Source organism: Hordeum vulgare, chromosome 4H, assembly GCF_904849725.1.
Source record: "Hordeum vulgare subsp. vulgare chromosome 4H, MorexV3_pseudomolecules_assembly, whole genome shotgun sequence".
Classification (NCBI taxonomy): domain Eukaryota; kingdom Viridiplantae; phylum Streptophyta; class Magnoliopsida; order Poales; family Poaceae; genus Hordeum; species Hordeum vulgare.
Window position 1 is genome coordinate 564195427 of NC_058521.1, and position 17581 is coordinate 564213007.

Genomic DNA, 17581 nt, shown 5'->3' on the forward strand with positions numbered 1-17581 from the left:
ACAGCCTCAGCCAAGCGTTGGGTCGCCACGCAAGGGGGAGGGGGGGGGGGCTGAGGGCGACGCGGGGGGGGCAAAAGCGAGATGGTGGAGCGAATCAAAAACCGCACCCCGGAGGCCACAAACCCAACTTGTGGCTCTCTGCCCGCGCCCGTGGCCCCCACCCCCCCTTTCCCCCTCCTTAAAACTCGACTATCTCCAATCCCATCCACCCTCAGCAGCTCCAGCGACCCGCAGGCACAAAAAAATCTCCCCCTCGATAGCGCCACACCTCGCCGCCTACTGCTGCCCGCTGTTGTCCGGGAGCGAGCGAGCGAGCCTAGCACGGTAGGGGGTAGCTCCGACGACCGGGGAAAAATCTAACCACAGAGCAGACGAGCATAGCCGGAGAAGGAAGCAGGGGGAGAGCATATAGGCAGCCTCGAAGAAAGAAAGAGCGTCGGGGAGTGATGGGGCAGTTCAGGGCGGCGGCGGGAGGCGGCGGAGACTGCCTGATCAAGCTCTTCGGCAAGACCATCCCCGTGCCGGACGCCGGCGCCGGAGACGTCGACAAGGTCGGTGTCCATGCCCCCTCCCCCTCCTCCTTTGTGTTCTTGTGTATGAAATCCCGGGAATTTTGATTGGTTTCTAATAGAGCCTGTGAAAAAAAAAAAGGCCATTTCGAGGCCTGCTTTCTTTGGCTTTGGAGCCGATCATGGCGACGAGTCGTGTTTGGTCTAGTCATCAGGTCTTAAGCATGGAGTTCCCTGCCTGTTTTGGGAGGTACTAGTAAGCGCTAAGCAGGCAGGTTTAGCTTCCATTAGCAAGGGAATTTCGCCTTTGCTGGTCTCTAATAATAATAGCAGTTTCAACAGTTTTAGTATTGCATGATCTAGTCGTCTGAACATCTGGACTTCTGAAAGACAGGCCTTTCTAGGTTATTATCTTGCCTCTTTTAATAGGTCGTTTTCGCGTGCTCCCAAGGATTTTGCTGAAAGTGGCTACTGATATGTGTTGCCGTAACCTACTGGACTTCAGAAGTTCAGATGCGTCCGACTCTGAGTACATCACCCACTGCAAATTAAAGCACCATAGCTTCTTTTTTTTCATTAACAGATATAAGAACTGGAATATGAACAAACTTTGTCAAATTTTACACTTGGAGTCAGATGGGGGAAAGCATGTTGTAGTCACCGGTCAATAACCCGAATATTACACCGTGTTTGTGGACCTCTAATTCACAACAAAATTATTTCAAAGTTAGACTATATATATACAAGGAACTCATCGAGATTTTCTGAATGTTTACAGGACCTTCAGCACAGAGGAAGCACCACGGCTGAACCGAAAGTACAAGAAAGCGCCCCACAGGACTCCACGGGCTCGCCTCCGCAGCCGGAGGTTGTGGACGTCGAGGATCCATCTGCTGTCAAGAACTCAGCAGCAGATCAACAAGAAGAAGAAGAAGAACAGAGTGACACGGCCAACCAGAAGGAGAAGCTCAAGAAGCCTGACAAGATCCTGCCCTGCCCACGCTGTAGCAGCATGGACACCAAGTTCTGCTACTACAACAACTACAACATCAACCAGCCGCGCCACTTCTGCAAGAACTGCCAGAGGTACTGGACGGCCGGCGGGGCCATGCGCAACGTGCCCGTGGGCGCGGGCCGCCGCAAGAGCAAGAGCATATCGGCCGCGTCCCACTTCCTTCAGAGGATAAGGGCCGCTCTGCCCGGTGATCCTCTCTGCACCCCGGTCAACACTAACGGCACGGTGCTCAGCTTCGGCTCCGACGCATCCACCTTGGACGTCGTCTCAGAACAGATGAAGCACATGAAGGAGCTCAGCTCAGTAACCCGGACCGAGAACACCGATGCCCCGTCAGTAGGGTCTTGTGCTGAAGGATGGGCAAAGGGAGAAGAGTCGAGCCAGATGAACTCGAGGGAGAGAGTTGCAGCAGATAGATCGCCAAATTTTGCGCAGCACCCGTGCATGAACGGGGCAGCCATGTGGCCATTCAGTTGTGCACCATCGCCTGCCTATTTCACCCCAAACGTAGCAATTCCATTCTATCCAGCTGCTGCTGCTGCCTACTGGGGCTGCATGGTTCCGGGAGCCTGGAACACTCCATGGCAGCCGCAGCCGCAGCCGCAGCCGCAGTCTCAGTGTCAATCTAGCTCACCACCTAGTGCCGCTTCTCCGGTATCAACAATGTCCAGTTGCTTCCAATCCCGGAAGCATCCTAGAGATGGTGATGAGGAAAGAGATACCAAGGGTAATGGCAAGGTGTGGGTGCCCAAGACGATCCGGATCGATGACGTAGATGAGGTGGCCAGGAGTTCTATCTGGTCACTTATTGGGATCAAGGGCGACAAGGTGGGCACGGATGATGGCAGAGGGTGTAAGCTTGCAAGGGTTTTTGATCCGAAGGATGAGGCGAAGACGACAACTCACAGAGTCGACAATAGCCTGCCATTCTCGAAGGGGAACCCAGCTGCACTGTCGCGCTCAGTGAACTTCCAAGAGAGATCTTGAGCACCATCTTCATGCTGCCTTCTGCTACTATAAAACATGTAGCATGATACAGCTGAAATTTTGTACATTAGATAATTGTATACTAGATAAGAGACATGAGTGTTCAACATAGCTATAATCAGATCCTGTAACTGTAGCTGTACTAGGTAACTTGTAGATAGCTATTTGGGTTGGGGAAGATTGGGAGCAGAAGTTCCCGTATCTGTAGATAAATATGGTATATTGATTGGAATATTTGGCAGGAATATCTTTGGGCGATAGCACCTAAACAATTGGTAGCTGTCTGATTCCATTGTATAAAAATATTCAGTCCACTGCATCCTTGGAAATGTGATACTATGTGTACATATCTCCAGCTTGTTGCCATTCGCCTATTTCTTCTGGTGTTAGAATTTGCAGAGATAAGCAATATCTGATATATTTGTTCCTTTCTCCCTTTCTTTTTCTTTGTTTTCTCTTCCTTATAGTTGAGATAATTGGGTTATGAAAGTGATGCAAAAAGTGGAGGAAGCCATGGAAGAAAGATAGAAAGTGATAGACAACTACCGGATGACCCATTAACCTTAAATGTGACAAGTAATATATTATCTCCTTCACACATACTGCAAGCTGTCCTGCATAAAGAAAACCAATAGGTAGTGATGAGCACAAAGAAAACCTTCCAAATCCATGCATGGTCTCATATGAATATCGTTTTTCATTTCATGGTCATATGAATATCTCAGAGGCGTACTTCAGTAGATCAACGTTTTATCATGTGATAAGGAAGTAAAATCAGGAGCTGACAAAAAAGAAATGCCTGAAACTTGTGCCATCATATCAACAAAGACAACGGTAGTCCTACAAATAAACAGAGTGTGGGCGGCGGGTATAGGCTGGTAGATACCACTAAACAAAATTTTCTATCTGTTAGGTAACATCCTACCTTTCAAACGTTTCCACAACATGCATTATTGTCCCCGGCCATTCTGCTTTTCGGTCATTGACATCTGGCAGTGCTACTTCCACTTACACAATCGTCAACCAGTTTGACCTTTAACAGGCTACCGTTTTTGACCTTCTATCAAACTTCAATGGTTATCTGATTGCCGGTCAATGGTTATCAGAACACAAACAAAATGTGCAGCCCCCTCTCTCCTCTAAGGCAAAGACACAAACAAAATAAAACATAATACGGTAAGAAGAACAGCATAAAGCTTTTCCAACAAAGCATGCCTCTGATTATTAATATTATTGACTCTCTTTTTTCTCTTTCAGCAGTCTTCTGATGGTGAGAACACATGTTTAATATGATGTGCTAAAAAAGTCTATTTTTCTGCATACTTAACAGGAAAATAACCGTATTTCCTCAAGTATTGGGGGCACAGTGGCCATCATGTCTATCCTTGGGACTTTCGGCCACGTTATGAAAGAAGTGATGAAATACTTTAAATAAAAGAGTTAAAGGTCAAACACAACAAGCAGTAGTCACTTTTTTATAGCACCAGTTGCCTTTTGGAGTTTTGGTGTCTTCACATAATTGGCAGCTAAAACCTTAAGGATGTTAACTTTACCAAACTTTTGTAGCGCACTTTCCCATCAAAGGCGCATAACGCAAAAGCTGCACTAGTAGAGTGCTAAAGTGGATAACACTGTTCACTAGGAGAATAACTACTTTCAAGTCCTCAGTCCACACTTAAGTATTTAACAAACTCATCATACTTGCTTTTAAACACTATTTATATGTGAAGACAAGCTTAATACCAAAATAAAAATAAAAATGGAAAGATACATGATAGTGGGATTTCAACATACCCACCATAGACACGGTTACATGCAAGCAAGCTGAGCTCTCGAGTGTTTGACTATGGGTGTGTTTGGTTTGAGAACCAAAAGACATGGCATGTCATGGTCTCGTTCTGAAGGAATGGGTTGGTTCCATTCTTGTGTTCGGTTGAAGATAAAAAATGTCATGGGTTCGTTCCATTCTTGTGTTTGGTTGGTGATATGAAATGAGAAGAATATGACTCAACTCACCTTGTGGGGTTTTTATTTTTCTTTTATCAAAATATTATATAAAATCCAGCAACATTTCCATTGTATTTTTGGTTTTAACAATTATCAGGGATGTTTTCTTTTTTTTCTTCTATCAATAAGAGAAGAATAACCAGGTGATTCCTAAGATTTGGTGGAATCGCTTGATGAAGCATATATAGGGAATATTCCTTTTCTGAGGATCACCCGGTTCCGGTTCCATCCTCAACTAAACACTGGAATGGTGGACTGCGGACGGAATCAACCCGTCTCGTGCAAGTATATCCTCAAAGCAAACACACCGTAAGGGAACACCTAGAACATGCAATTTGTAACAATTAAATTTCAGGATTATCTGTGCATGAATAAGAAAAGAGAAACGGACAGAAACAGTGAGGATTGGGTTACTATTACTCTATTAGTATGTATCATCACTCCTAAAGTTCATCAAGATCTGGAGGATCAGAGGTCTGTATCCTTATGCTATTAATTTAGCTAGCTACAGGTGAAACTTTTGGGGATAATCTCGCAGCATACTTCTTTTCAAATATAAACAAAAATTAGCAAGCAAGATTCGGATGTAACAAATTTTAAACAGTGAAATACGGTAAGCATGTGGCATGGTGTTCTTAGAAAAGAAGATGCATGTCTCAAGGATGGTCACTTGGTGACTTCTGATGAAGTAATTTAGCATATCAGCAATCAATAAAATTATGAAGATAAATATGCCATGATCACTGGACAGTCTCAACATATGAAGCACAGATCTATTTAGACTGCTAAAAAGATAACAGCTATGCAACATTTGTCTATTTCAAACTGTACAAAACATGCAGTGAACTACACTAATTTTCCAGCTCAGACACTGAAGTTAAATTATACAATACAAGAAAAAAAACTTAGGTTTGAAAATTCAGAAGCAGTGTAAGATGTAGAAAAAGGTTTCAGGAAGTACAGCAAAAATCCCAAGACAGCCAGTCATTGTCGCTTCAGTGGTCACCATGCCTTGGATCTGGATATTGCATCATTTGTGAGTTGCAAAGTAAGATTCATATATCTGCATCTGCATGTCTCCACATCCACTCATATATCTGTGGATACAAATGTCAGATCAATCAATTCGCATGGAAAGATTGCATTACCTGTGCAAAATCATGTATGCGGTGACCGCACTATCAAACTGGGGTATTCAACACAAAAAAAGGTAAAACCCTTAAATCAGGATTCAGTATCTGTGCCCATCATTCTGGCGTCCTGACAAGTGCAGCTAAGATGGCACAGCTCACTTAAGTCACAATTCACATCCTGATGGTCAATCCTCTGGAAGATGGATGAAAGAATGCACAAAGCTTCTCAATACACGATAACCTTGCTTAGGTATTTTACAAAAAGAAGCAACCACAAGTCTAAGTATATACAATAGCGCAAACATTAAAATAAAACACACAAAGTTCAGGTGTGAATCTGTAGATTATCTGGATCCCAACATTAAATCAAATTGAACATTATTCCTATGGCCTTCACTCGCATTACTATTTCCAGATAAATTGTAGTAATAGATATATACTCCGTACTGCACACAACATATATCAGGCTGCAAAATAGCAGATTCTTTTTTCTTGGATAATTCACTCAAAGTGTCAAATTACAGACAAATAACTAAACATATTTGACACAATCTCAACCAAGCTTTGTCTTCACTGATTCGAGGCAACTGGTGAAAGTTGGTTAACATCACACATCAGATATGTTCATTTCTTCACTGGATTTTGCAGCCCCCTGAATCTGGCCCTCGTCGAACATTCCCAAAGGCAGAGACTTCGAAAAGATCCATATCACGTCCTGAGGAAATCATAAAGAGTTACTTAGCATGTTGGGTGTCTGAATAAATTATGTGCTCAGTGACTGCTTCACTAAAGGCAGCAGGCTCATTCAAGGTACACATTACTTACCTGAAACCCGGCAATATGCACTTCTCTGCGCCAGTTCAGATTTGGATATCTCAGTATTGTTCCCTTTAGATCGGTTCACAGTAGCCTGCAAGTAGAAATTGATATATCAGTCACGCTCTGCAGAATAAACTGATTCGCATCACAGTAATGAGCAATATACTGGTCAGTAGAACGGATCAGTGGCTGAAGGAAGTAGCACACATGACACATGCACAAACAATGTGCTAACAGGTAGGCATAAAACTGGAAGTTTGGTTCTCTCAGTTGCCTATGAGCATAAACAGAAATAGTCTGCTGGACCATGGTAGTATCCACTATCTTGCTATAGACATAGCACATTTTCAGGCAAACAACACAAACTTGAGTGAGCAAAGAGGGATCTGTGGCTACTAGCGACTACTTCGAAAGATCCGTGGCTGAAGAAAGTAGCACACGTGCACAAACAATATGCAAACAGGTAGGCACAAAATAGGAAGTTTGGTTCTCTCGGTTGCCTATAAACAACAGAAATAGTCTGCTGGACCATGGTAATACCCATTATCTTGCTCTAGACATAAACCAGCACGGCAGTATCCATTATCTCGCTCTAGACATAGCACATTTTCGGATAGACAAGAGAGAACGGAGTGATCAAACATGGAATCTGTACCTGTAAAACCTGGCAGTTCTCCAATGTGCTCTTCCCTCCCTGTCAATTGAAAAGGGTCAGTGATACAACAAGTCAACAAGTTACAGGAAACAAAAAGCGTGAGAGCACGCAAAAGCACTATTGAAATTCAGATGTATCGGGCGAATACTAGCAAGCGAAGTTTTCTTAAGAACAGTTTCGGAATTGGAGTCGGTGTTGGGACCTTGGAGTAGGGCAAGATGTGGTCGTAGTCGTGGCAGAGGCAGCCGGGGCAGCCGACGAGCTTGCGGAAGACGATGTTGCCGAGCGCGTCGCGGCGCCACCTCTCCGGGTCGCGCCCAGGCACCTTCTCGGCCTTCTCCCAGCACTGCTGCTTCACCGCGTGCGGGAAGCTCCGGGGCTCCGACGCGGACGGCGTGTGGAGCAGCTCGTCCAGGTCGGCGACCGCGGAGGCGGAGGTGGAGGAGCGGGGGGAGGTCGGCCGTGCCGTCGCACCGAAGGACTGCGGCGGAGGCGGGTGGTCGGCGCGGCGCCGGCGCATAGGCTTCCGGCCCACCATTATCCTATCTGGAGGAGTCGCTGCGCTGTGTCTGTGGAGAGAATTGACTAGTACTCCGTATTTGTTATTAAGTTCGTTCGAGTTTAATTATATGTACAAAGTTGATTTTTTCTTAACAAAATACTTCCTCCGTTCCTAATAAAATCTTTAAAAAGACTTATATTTAGGAACCGAGGAAGTATTAATTAGGAACTAGATTGTAAGGGATGATTGCTGTTAGGGAAAAAGAAGAAAATCCCATGCGTACACATATCAATCTACAGACAGAACAAATATCAATGGCTACACATGGAAAATTAATATAAAAGGAAAAAATCATGGTGAAGAAAGGAGGAAAGGATTTACCAAGCAGTTTCACAGTTGGTGGACGGTAGATATATGAAAACAAATACAATAATAACTGGAACATATGCTCGGTATCTCAAAATAACAAAATAGCAGTTTAAAGTGTCATCCGGAGTGTTGCATTGAAGAAAATAGGAAATACATAATAAGTAGTTTAGCATGACCATCTACATGCTGCGGTGAGTTCACATCTCACATAATTATTGACAAAATAACTTTCAAAGCCACAAACTTGATAGCATAGAACTTCCAAATGACAGGATCACAAAATTACTCTTCCTGATGACAAAAACGTATATCACATATCAAGTTTCCTCCTCTTCGGTGTGAGCTTTTTTGGAGGATTCTGCACTAAATTTACGGGAGATTTGGATGGTGTATTCGTTGGGGACAATCCAGTTTGGCTCCTTGTAACCGGCCCAGGAGATAATGCAGTTTGACTAGGAAAAAAATAACATCAAAAAAATGCAACATAAAACATTGTAAATAAGAAAGAAAGTAAGTTATTTATTACCTCTTTGTGACAGGTCGAGGACTACTTGCAGCTTCCCATGGAGCCTCGTTTCTCCTACTATTCCTGCCGCATCAAGCAAACACTTATTTGCACAAGGTCGAAAGAACATACATATTTTTGCAGAAGTTGGTTAGATGACTGCACCTTTTCTTTGCCCCATTGTAAGGACATCCAGCTTGCCGATGCCCAAGTTCATGATATTTTTTGCATATGTTCTTTCCACCTACCTTAGGTTTATTACCTGAACCCCCCTCAAGAGCACCTTTTATCCTTAGTTTCTTATGCCTTCCCGCACCTGCTTTCGGTAGTGGCGCTTGCAGAACAAAACCTGGATCCACCGTAGGCCACTGAGTCTTGTCTGTGAGTGGTTCTATTTTCCCTTGATATGTTGCCCTAAATTTTTCAACAGAGTAGCAGTTGTCCACGAAGTCCTCCATTTTGACATTGTAGAGTGCAGTTAGAACAACTAATGCATGTGGACATGGCTTTCCTGTATGTTGCCACTCCAAACAAGTACATTCATGTGCAAGTGCTTTGACTACATGTCTTTTACTCTGTTCTTTCATTGTATGGGTAACCTCAGCAGTCATATCACTTGATACATGTGGTTGTAGATGGCCTAATCCTCTAGTCCTATTGTTCAATTGTTGTATGATGGCTGGCAGAATTTTACCTTGCAAACACTCTCCAATCCTTCTCCTCTTCCTAAAGAGCTCCATAATCATCCCTCTCAGCTTGTCACAAAGTTGGACGATAGGCAAATCCTTTATTTCCCTAACCTAACTATTAAAACATTCTGCAAGATTATTGTGTATGTAATCCACCTTGATACCTGTGTTGAACATGCACCTACAAAAGTAGATTGGATAATGAGACCAAACAACAATAAGAATATATCGTGGTTAAATAAATAAACAATTACTAATAGTTAGAAATATACCTCATCCATAACAGATTGTGGTATTGTTGTAGGTAGTCCTGCACCTTAGGCTCTTCAGTTATTACAAGGTTCATATGATAATCATATGTCGACTTCTTATATGCCATAGCAGCAGGCCACATGCGGAAAATGTTTTCACCACGGAATTTTTTAACTGCATTTCCCATAAGGTGCCTAAAACACTCTCTTTGCTCGGCATTAGGAAAAACATTCTTCACCTGATTCGATTTCCGGGGTTTATTTTGGGCCGTTCATTTCCGAGATATACTTCGAGGTAGGGTCTCTCTCGAAAAGATAGGAAAAGCTCGACCAAAGAGTCGCCTCGCACTAATCTCAAAACAAATTTTTTGATAAAGAACGCTTTTATTATCTTATTAAAATATAGCATCAAACAAAATACAAAGCATTATGAGTAACATCTGATTTCTGCATAACTACGATGCACGCAGTCAATCACGTAAAGTTTTTAAAAAACGACAAATCAACGACAGTAGGGTCATATACTCTTCTCATCACACATTGTCGTTGTTTACTCACGACATAAGCCATGGGTAGGCTAAACATGAGTGGTGGGAACCGAAAGGACACCGCCGGACTCCGGGAACGGGGTTGGTACAAGCGAGGGACACACGATGTACCCAGGTTCGGGGCTCTTCATAGAGATAACACCCCTAGTCCTGCCGGAATGTATAATGCACCAAAGAGGTCACAGTGTGCTCTTTGAGCTGTTCGACGGAGGAGGAAGAAGGAGCTGCCGGCTCGCATCTGCCTCTCCTGTATGGGTGTGTGTGTGAGTAATTGACCGATCCTGTGCATGGAGAAGGATCGGGGGGTTTTATAGACGAACCCACTGACCTACGATAAGGATAAAAGTACAAAGGAGGGACCCGCCTGGCAGCCTCGCCGGCTGGCCAGGGGGTCCACATGGTCTTGTCTTCTCGCTGGATGGGCCCGCCGGCTGCGGGGCCCCGTCTGGCTACGGGACCCGTCGGCCATCCAACGAAGCTCTCGCGTAAGGCCGACGCAGGACACGTGTGGTACGTCCAGCGTCGTCTTGCGAGATTCGTCATGGGTTGCCACTATGGCCGTCTCCACTGTTGCCACGCCAAGCTTAGTAATGGAGTGGGTGCTGATGGACTGGTACTGTGCGGGTTGACATATCGGAGTTGGAGTAGGTCAGCAGCATGGCCGCTGACACTGTACCTGTCATGTGTTCCAACCTTGTACCCGTGCTGACGCGTATTCACCTTTAATCGTAGAGTCTCGTCATGGCTTATGATCTGATGTGACTTGAGCTCCCTGGCCGGCTAGCGGCCTCGCTAGCCGGCCTAGGAACGGCCGTCTCGCCTCTAGCCGGTAGACGCTTCCCAGACGGCCAGAAGGAAGTAGCCGTCTTGCCCCTAGCCGGCAGGTGATTCCTAGCCGGCCAAGAGGAGTTTTGCCGTCTCGCCCCTAGCCTGCAGGGGATTCCTAGTCGGCCAGGGGGATCTGGCCATAGAGAGAGAGTTGTGGTTTTCCTTTAATCTTGAACACAAAGGAGTAGGCTCGATGAACCTACCCCGGGGTTATCCCCATGTCACACATGGCACGATATTTCGTTTCACTTGCCCCTACACTTCGCAACAGAATAGTCGAGCTGAGCGCATCCTTTGCACTCTTAACGATTGTGTTTGTACGCTTCTCTTTCATGCCAATGTGCCTCTGCACTTCTGGCCTCACGCCCTTGCCACCGCATTCCTCCTCCTTAACATTCGCCCTTGTCGTACTCGCGGCAACTTTGCACCTCACCATCTTCTCTTTGGTTGACCACCCTCCTATATTGAGTTTCGCATCTTCCATTGTCTCTGCTACCCTAGCTTCACCGCCACTTCGCCCCATAAGCTCGTACCCTGCTTCGTCATGTGCATCTTCCTTGGCTACCCACCCAACACAAAAGGATACTGCTGTTATGATCTTGTCTCCCACCGTGTCTTCACCTCGCGACACGTTTACTTTGATGAGAAGGTATTTCCATTTCAGCAGGTACCTGCAGCTGTCACATCACCGCCGGCTACCAACGGCCCTCCGACACCCTCTTCTGGTGGCTGGTCTCGGTTGGCTCTTGGAACATCGCCAGGGTTCAGTGCTCCTCGTGTCGTGGACCGGACGACCTACTACGCCTCTTCAACAGCCATGGCTTCAGACTCCATGACCGGCTCCTCTGCCCCGGCTCGGCAGCCGACCAGTCGGTCGCCGGGCCCTCGACAGTTGGCCCCTCGGCGGCCGGCCCCTCGACAGCCGACCCCCTGACGCGGGCTCGGGTCGGTGTCCATCGACCGAACCAGCGGTACTCCAGCGATTAATATCTTCTTGCAGCATCCAACTCCGAGCCGTCGCCGCTTCCTGTTTCTGTGCGGGCAGCGCTCCGTTATCCTCACCGGCTAGCCGCCATGTAGGAAGAGTTTGACGCCCTTCAGCGGAATCGCACTTGGACTTTAGTTCTGCGGCCCCCTTGCGCCAATGTCATCAGCTCTCCTTCAACAGATCACTCTGCGGTTGCGTGACGAGTTTGCCATTAAGGATTTGGGTGCTCTTCATTATTTCCTTGACATTGAGGTCGTTCGTCGACCAGACGGGTTCTTTCTTCATCAACACAAGTATGTGCATGAACTGCTTGAGCGCGCTGGTATGCTCAACTATCATCCTGTTGCTACTCCTATTGACACGAAGGCTGATACGTCCATTTTGCATCATGCTTTCATGTTGATATTTATCACTTTATGGACTGTTATATTACTTTGTGGTGCCATACTTATGTCTTTTCTCTCTTATTTTGCAAGGTTTATTTGAAGAGGGAGAATACAGGTAGCTGGAATTCTGGACTCGAAAAGGAGCAAGTCTGAGTGCTCTATTCTGCGCAACTCCAAATGCCTGAAAATCAACATGGAATTTTTTGGGAATATATAAAAAATACTGGGCGAAAGAAGTGCCAGAGGGGCGCTACCAGGGGCCCACAAGCCTGGTAGCCGCCGCCCCCCTGGTGGCGGCTACAGGGTTTGTGGGCACCCTGGCAGCCCACTAGCCCCCCTCTTTTGCTATATGAAGGGTTTCGTCCAGGAAAAAAATCAGGGTGGAGCTTTTTCGTGGATTCTCCGCCGCCACGAGGCAGAACTTGAGCAGAACCAATCTAGAGCTCCGGCAGGACGATCCTACCGGGGAAACTTCCCTCCCGGAGGGGGAAATCGTCGCCATCGTCATCACCAATACTCCTCTCATCGGAGGGGAGTCATCTTCATCAGCACCATCTCCTCTCCAAACCCTAGTTCATCTCTTGTAACCAATCTCCGTCTCGCGACTCCGATTGGTACTTGTAAGGTTGCTAGTAGTGTTGATTACTCTTTGTAGTTGATGCTAGTTGGATTACTTGGTGGAAGAGTTTATTTTCAGATCCTTGATGATATTCATTACACCTCTGATCATGATTATGATTATGCTTTGTGAGTAGTTGCTTTTGTTCCAAAGGACATGGGATAAGTCATGCTGATAATAGTCATGTGAATTTAGTATTCGTTCGGTATTTTGATATGTTGTATGTTGTTTCCTCTAGTGGTGTTATGTGAACGTCTGATACGTCTCAAACGTATCTATAATTTTTGATGGTTTCACGCTGTTATCTTGTCTTCTTTGGTTGTTTTATGTACCTTTTATATCTTTTTTGGGACTAACTTATTAATTCAGTGCCAAGTGCCACTTCCTGTTTTTTCCGTGTTTTTGACTCTTTTCAGATGTGATTTTGGAACGGAGTCCAAACGGAAGAAAAAGGCCGAAATGATTTTTTCCCGAACGGAAGAAGACCAGGGGGCTTTTGGGCTAAGCCAGGTGGGCTCCAGGGAGCCCACAAGCCCCCACTCCGCCACCAGGAGGAAGGCGGCGGTGGGCAGGCTTGTGGCCTCCCTGGGCGCCCCCTGACCTAGATCTTTGGCCTATAAATTCCCAAATATTCCGCAAAAAATTAGGGGAGCCTCGAAAATACTTTTCCGCCGCTGCAAGCTTCCGTTTCCGCGAGATCTCATCTGGAGACCCTTCCCGGCACCCTGCCGGAGGGGGCTTTGGAGTTGGAGGGCTTCTTCATCATCATCATCGCCCCTGCAATGACTTGTGAGTAGTTCACTTCAAACCTACGGGTCTGTAGTTAGTAGCTAGATGGCTTCTTCTCTCTCTTGGATCTTCAATACAAAGTTCTCCATGATCTTCATTGAGATCTATCCGATGTAATCTTCTTTGGCGGTGTGTTTGTCGAGATCCGATGAATTGTGGAGTTGTGATCAGATTATCTATGATATATATTTGAGTCTTTGCTGATTTCTTATATGCATGATTTGATATCCTTGTAAGTCTCTCCGAGTCTTGGGTTTTGTTTGGCCAAATAGATCTATGATTCTTGCAATGGGAGAAATGCTTGGTTTTGGGTTCTACCATGTGGTGACCTTTCCCAGTGACAGTAAGGGTAGCAAGGCACACATCAAGTAGTTGCCATCAAGGGTAAAAAGATGGGGTTTTTATCATTGGTTTGAGATTATCCCTCTACATCATGTCATCTTGCTTAAGGCGTTACTATGTTCTTATGGACTTAATACACTAGATGCATGTTGGATAGCGGTCGACGTGTGGAGTAATAGTAGTAGATGCAGAAAGTATCGGTCTACTTGTTTCGGACGTGATGCCTATAGAAACAATCATTGCATAGATATCGTCACGACTTTGCGCGGTTCTATCAATTGCTCGACGGTAATTTGTTCACCCACCGTCTACTTGCTTTCATGAGAGAAGCCACTAGTAAACACTACGGCCCCCGGGTCTATTCACATCCATCGTTTACGCCTCCGCTTTTACTTTGCTTTGTTACTTTGTTGCTTTCAGTTCTCACTTGGCAAACAATCTATAAGGGATTGACAACCCCTTCATAGCGTTGGGAGCAAGTTTTTGTGTTTGTGCAGGATCTTGAGATACTCCTCCACTGGATTGATACATTGGTTCTCAAACTGAGGGAAGTACTTACCACCGCTACGCTACATCACCCTTTCCGCTTCGAGGGAACACCAACGCAAGGCTCCAAGGCCATGGGGCTTGTGTGCTTGTTTGTTTGTTGAAGTCATCATGTCTGAAAACACCAAACTTTGGGAATTTTCGAGAACTAATAATAATGATTTTATTAGTACTCCGATTGCTCCCGCCACTAGTGCGGAATCGTATGAAATCAACGCGGCTTTGCTGAATCTTGTTATGAAAGAGCAATTCTCTGGCCTTCCTAGTGAAGATGTCGCATCCCATCTCAATACCTTCATTGAGGTTTGTGATATGCAAAAGAAAAGAGATGTGGATAAGGACGTGATTAAGTTGAAACTTTTTCCTTTCTCGTTGCGAGATCGCGCAAAAACTTGGTTTTCTTCTTTGCCTAAAAATAGTATCGATTCTTGGGATAGGTGCAAATATGCTTACATATCCAAGTATTTTCCGCCGGCTAAGATCATCTCCTTATGTAATGATATCATGAATTTTCAAGCAACTTGATCATGAACACGTTGCACAATCTTAGGAGAGGATGAAGCTTATGATTAGAAATTGTCCCGCTCATGGCTTGAGTTTGTGGATGATTATACAAAACTTTTATGCTGGCTTGAATTTCGCTTCTCACAATATATTGGACTCCGCCTCAGGTGGAACGTTCATGGAAATCACGTTAGGAGACACTACAAAACTCCTAGACAATATCATGACCAACTACTCTCAGTGGCACACTGAAAGGTCGCCTGCTAGCAAAAAGGTGCACGCTATAGAAGAGATTAACTCGCTTAGTGCTAAGATGGATGAGTTTATGAATTTGGTTGCTAGTAGAAATGCTACCGTAGATCCTAATGACATGCCACTATCTTCTTTGATTGAGAGTAGCAACGCTAGTTTGGACGTGAATTTTGTTGGTAGGAACAATTTTGGCAACAACAATGCTTTTAGAGGAAACTATGTTCCTAGGACTTTTCCTAGTAACTCCTCTAACAATTATGGCAATTCCTACGGCAACACTTATGGAAATCACAACAAATTACCCTCTGATTTAGAGAGTAATATCAAAGAGTTCATCAACTCTCAAAAGATTTTCAATGCGTCCATAGAGGAAAAACTACTCAAAATAGACGATTTGGCTAAAAGCGTTGATAGGATGTCTTGTGATATTGATGCTTTGAAAGTTAGATGCGCTCCTCCCAAGATCAACTTGGATGAAACTTTGAAAGCTATGCGTATCTCCATGAATGAGAGCAAAGAAAGAACCGCCCAAATTCGCGCTAGACATGAATGGTTTAAAAGGGTGCGTTCTAGTGATGCAAATCACGAATATATTAAAGTGCTTGGTGTGTCTCCTCTTGAATTTTTGTTTTCGCGTGTCAAACCTACTTATGGAGGGGCTGGATATGAATCCGCTTTGGTTGAAAAACGCCCCAATGATTCGGAGTCCACCTATCTTGATGATAAAGGTGTGGAGAGTGGAGTAGAAGAAGTCAAAATTTTGGGTAGTAATGAAACTCCCACTTTGGATTTCAAGGAATTCAATTATGATAATTGCTCCTTGTTTGAATGCATTTCTTTGATGCAATCCATTGCAAACTCTCAACATGCTTATAGCCAAAGCAAAGCCTTTACCGCGCATATCGTAGATGTTGTGATGAAATCTCTTGAAGAGAAGCTTGAACTAGAAGTCTCTATACCTAGAAAACTTCATGATGAGTGGGAACCTACTATCAAAATCAAGATCAAAAACTATGAGTGCAATGCTTTGTGTGATTTGGGTGCTAGCGTTTCCGCGATTCCAAAGTCTTTATGTGATATTCTTGGTTTTCATGAGATTGAAGAGTGTTCTCTTAATTTGCATCTTGTGGATTCTACTGTCAAGAAAACCATGGGGAGGATCGATGATGTTCTTATTGTTGCAAACAAGAACTATGTACCCGTGGATTTCATTGTACTTGACATAGATTGCAATCCTTCATGTCCCATTATTCTTGGTAGACCTTTCCTAAGGACTATTGGCGCTATCATCGATATGAAGAAAGGGAATGTTAGATTTCAATTTCCTTTAAAGAAGGGCATGGAGCACTTTCCTAGAAAGAAAATAAGATTGCCTTACGAATCTATGATGAGGGCTACTTATGGTTTGAGCACCAAAGATGACTATACGTGATTCCATCACTTTCGCCTAGCTAAAGGCGTTAAACAAAAGTGCTTGTTGGGAGGCAACCCAACGAATCTATCCTTTTTCTTTATGTTTTGTGTTTTCCACACTTTCATAATTCTGCTATGATTGTGTTTTTTGTGTTTATTTTTGCGTTTGTGCCAAGCAAAACCGTTATGATTAGTCTTGGGGATGATCGTTTAGTCATGCTGGAAAAGACAAAAACTTGCTGCTCACGAAAAGAATTTTCTTTTTTTTTCTGTAAGAGCTTTTGAGTTGATTCTTTTTGCTGCTGATTGCTATACAAATTCTTCAGACTGTCGTAATTGGTCAGAAGTTTTGAAGTACCAAAGGTATACGAAACATACAGATTGCTACAGACTGGTCTGCTGTTAACAGATTATGTTTTTGTTGTGTTGGTTGCTTATTTTGATGAAACTATGGATAGTATCGGGGGGTATTAGCTATGGAAGATTGAAAGTACAGTAACCCAACATCAGCACAAGTAGAATTTAAGTTTGCTACAATACCTAAGGAAGTGGTGGTTTGCTTTCTTGTACTAATGTTATCACGAGTTTCTGTTTAAGTTTCGTGTTGTGAAGTTTTCAAGTTTTGGGTGAAGTTCCTATGGACAAAGAGATAAAGAGTGGCAAGAGATCAAGCTTGGGGATTCCCAAGGCACCCCAAGAGATTCAAGGATGCCTTAAAAGCCTAAGTTTGGGGATGCCCCGGGAAGGCATCCCCTCTCTCGTCTTCAATCCATCGGTAACGTTATCGGGGGCTATATTTTTATTCACCACATGTTATGTGTTTTTGCTCGGAGCGTCTTGTATCGTAGGAGTCTTTTATTTTTGTTGTGTCACAATCATCCTTGATGCACACCTAGAGAGAGAGAGACATGCACACACCGTGATT

At 44.5% G+C, this 17581-nt stretch overlaps 2 protein-coding genes across 2 annotated transcripts; one reads left to right on the plus strand and one right to left on the minus strand.

Moving 5' to 3' along the window:
• Positions 1 to 187: 187 nt before the first annotated feature.
• On the plus strand, positions 188 to 2860 carry LOC123449559 (cyclic dof factor 1-like). Its single transcript, XM_045126816.1, has 2 exons — positions 188 to 551; positions 1288 to 2860. The coding sequence occupies exons 1-2, from the start codon at positions 447 to 449 to the stop codon at positions 2509 to 2511; spliced, it is 1329 nt and encodes a 442-aa protein (XP_044982751.1). The 5' UTR covers positions 188 to 446; the 3' UTR covers positions 2512 to 2860.
• A 3251-nt stretch (positions 2861 to 6111) lies between these two features.
• LOC123449560 lies at positions 6112 to 7693 on the minus strand. Its single transcript, XM_045126817.1, has 4 exons — positions 7328 to 7693; positions 7126 to 7164; positions 6477 to 6561; positions 6112 to 6366 (listed from the first exon to the last, which is right to left on the minus strand). Exons 1-4 carry the CDS (start codon positions 7661 to 7663, stop codon positions 6284 to 6286), a joined length of 543 nt encoding a protein of 180 aa, XP_044982752.1. The 5' UTR covers positions 7664 to 7693; the 3' UTR covers positions 6112 to 6283.
• Between the last annotated feature and the right edge of the window lie 9888 nt (positions 7694 to 17581).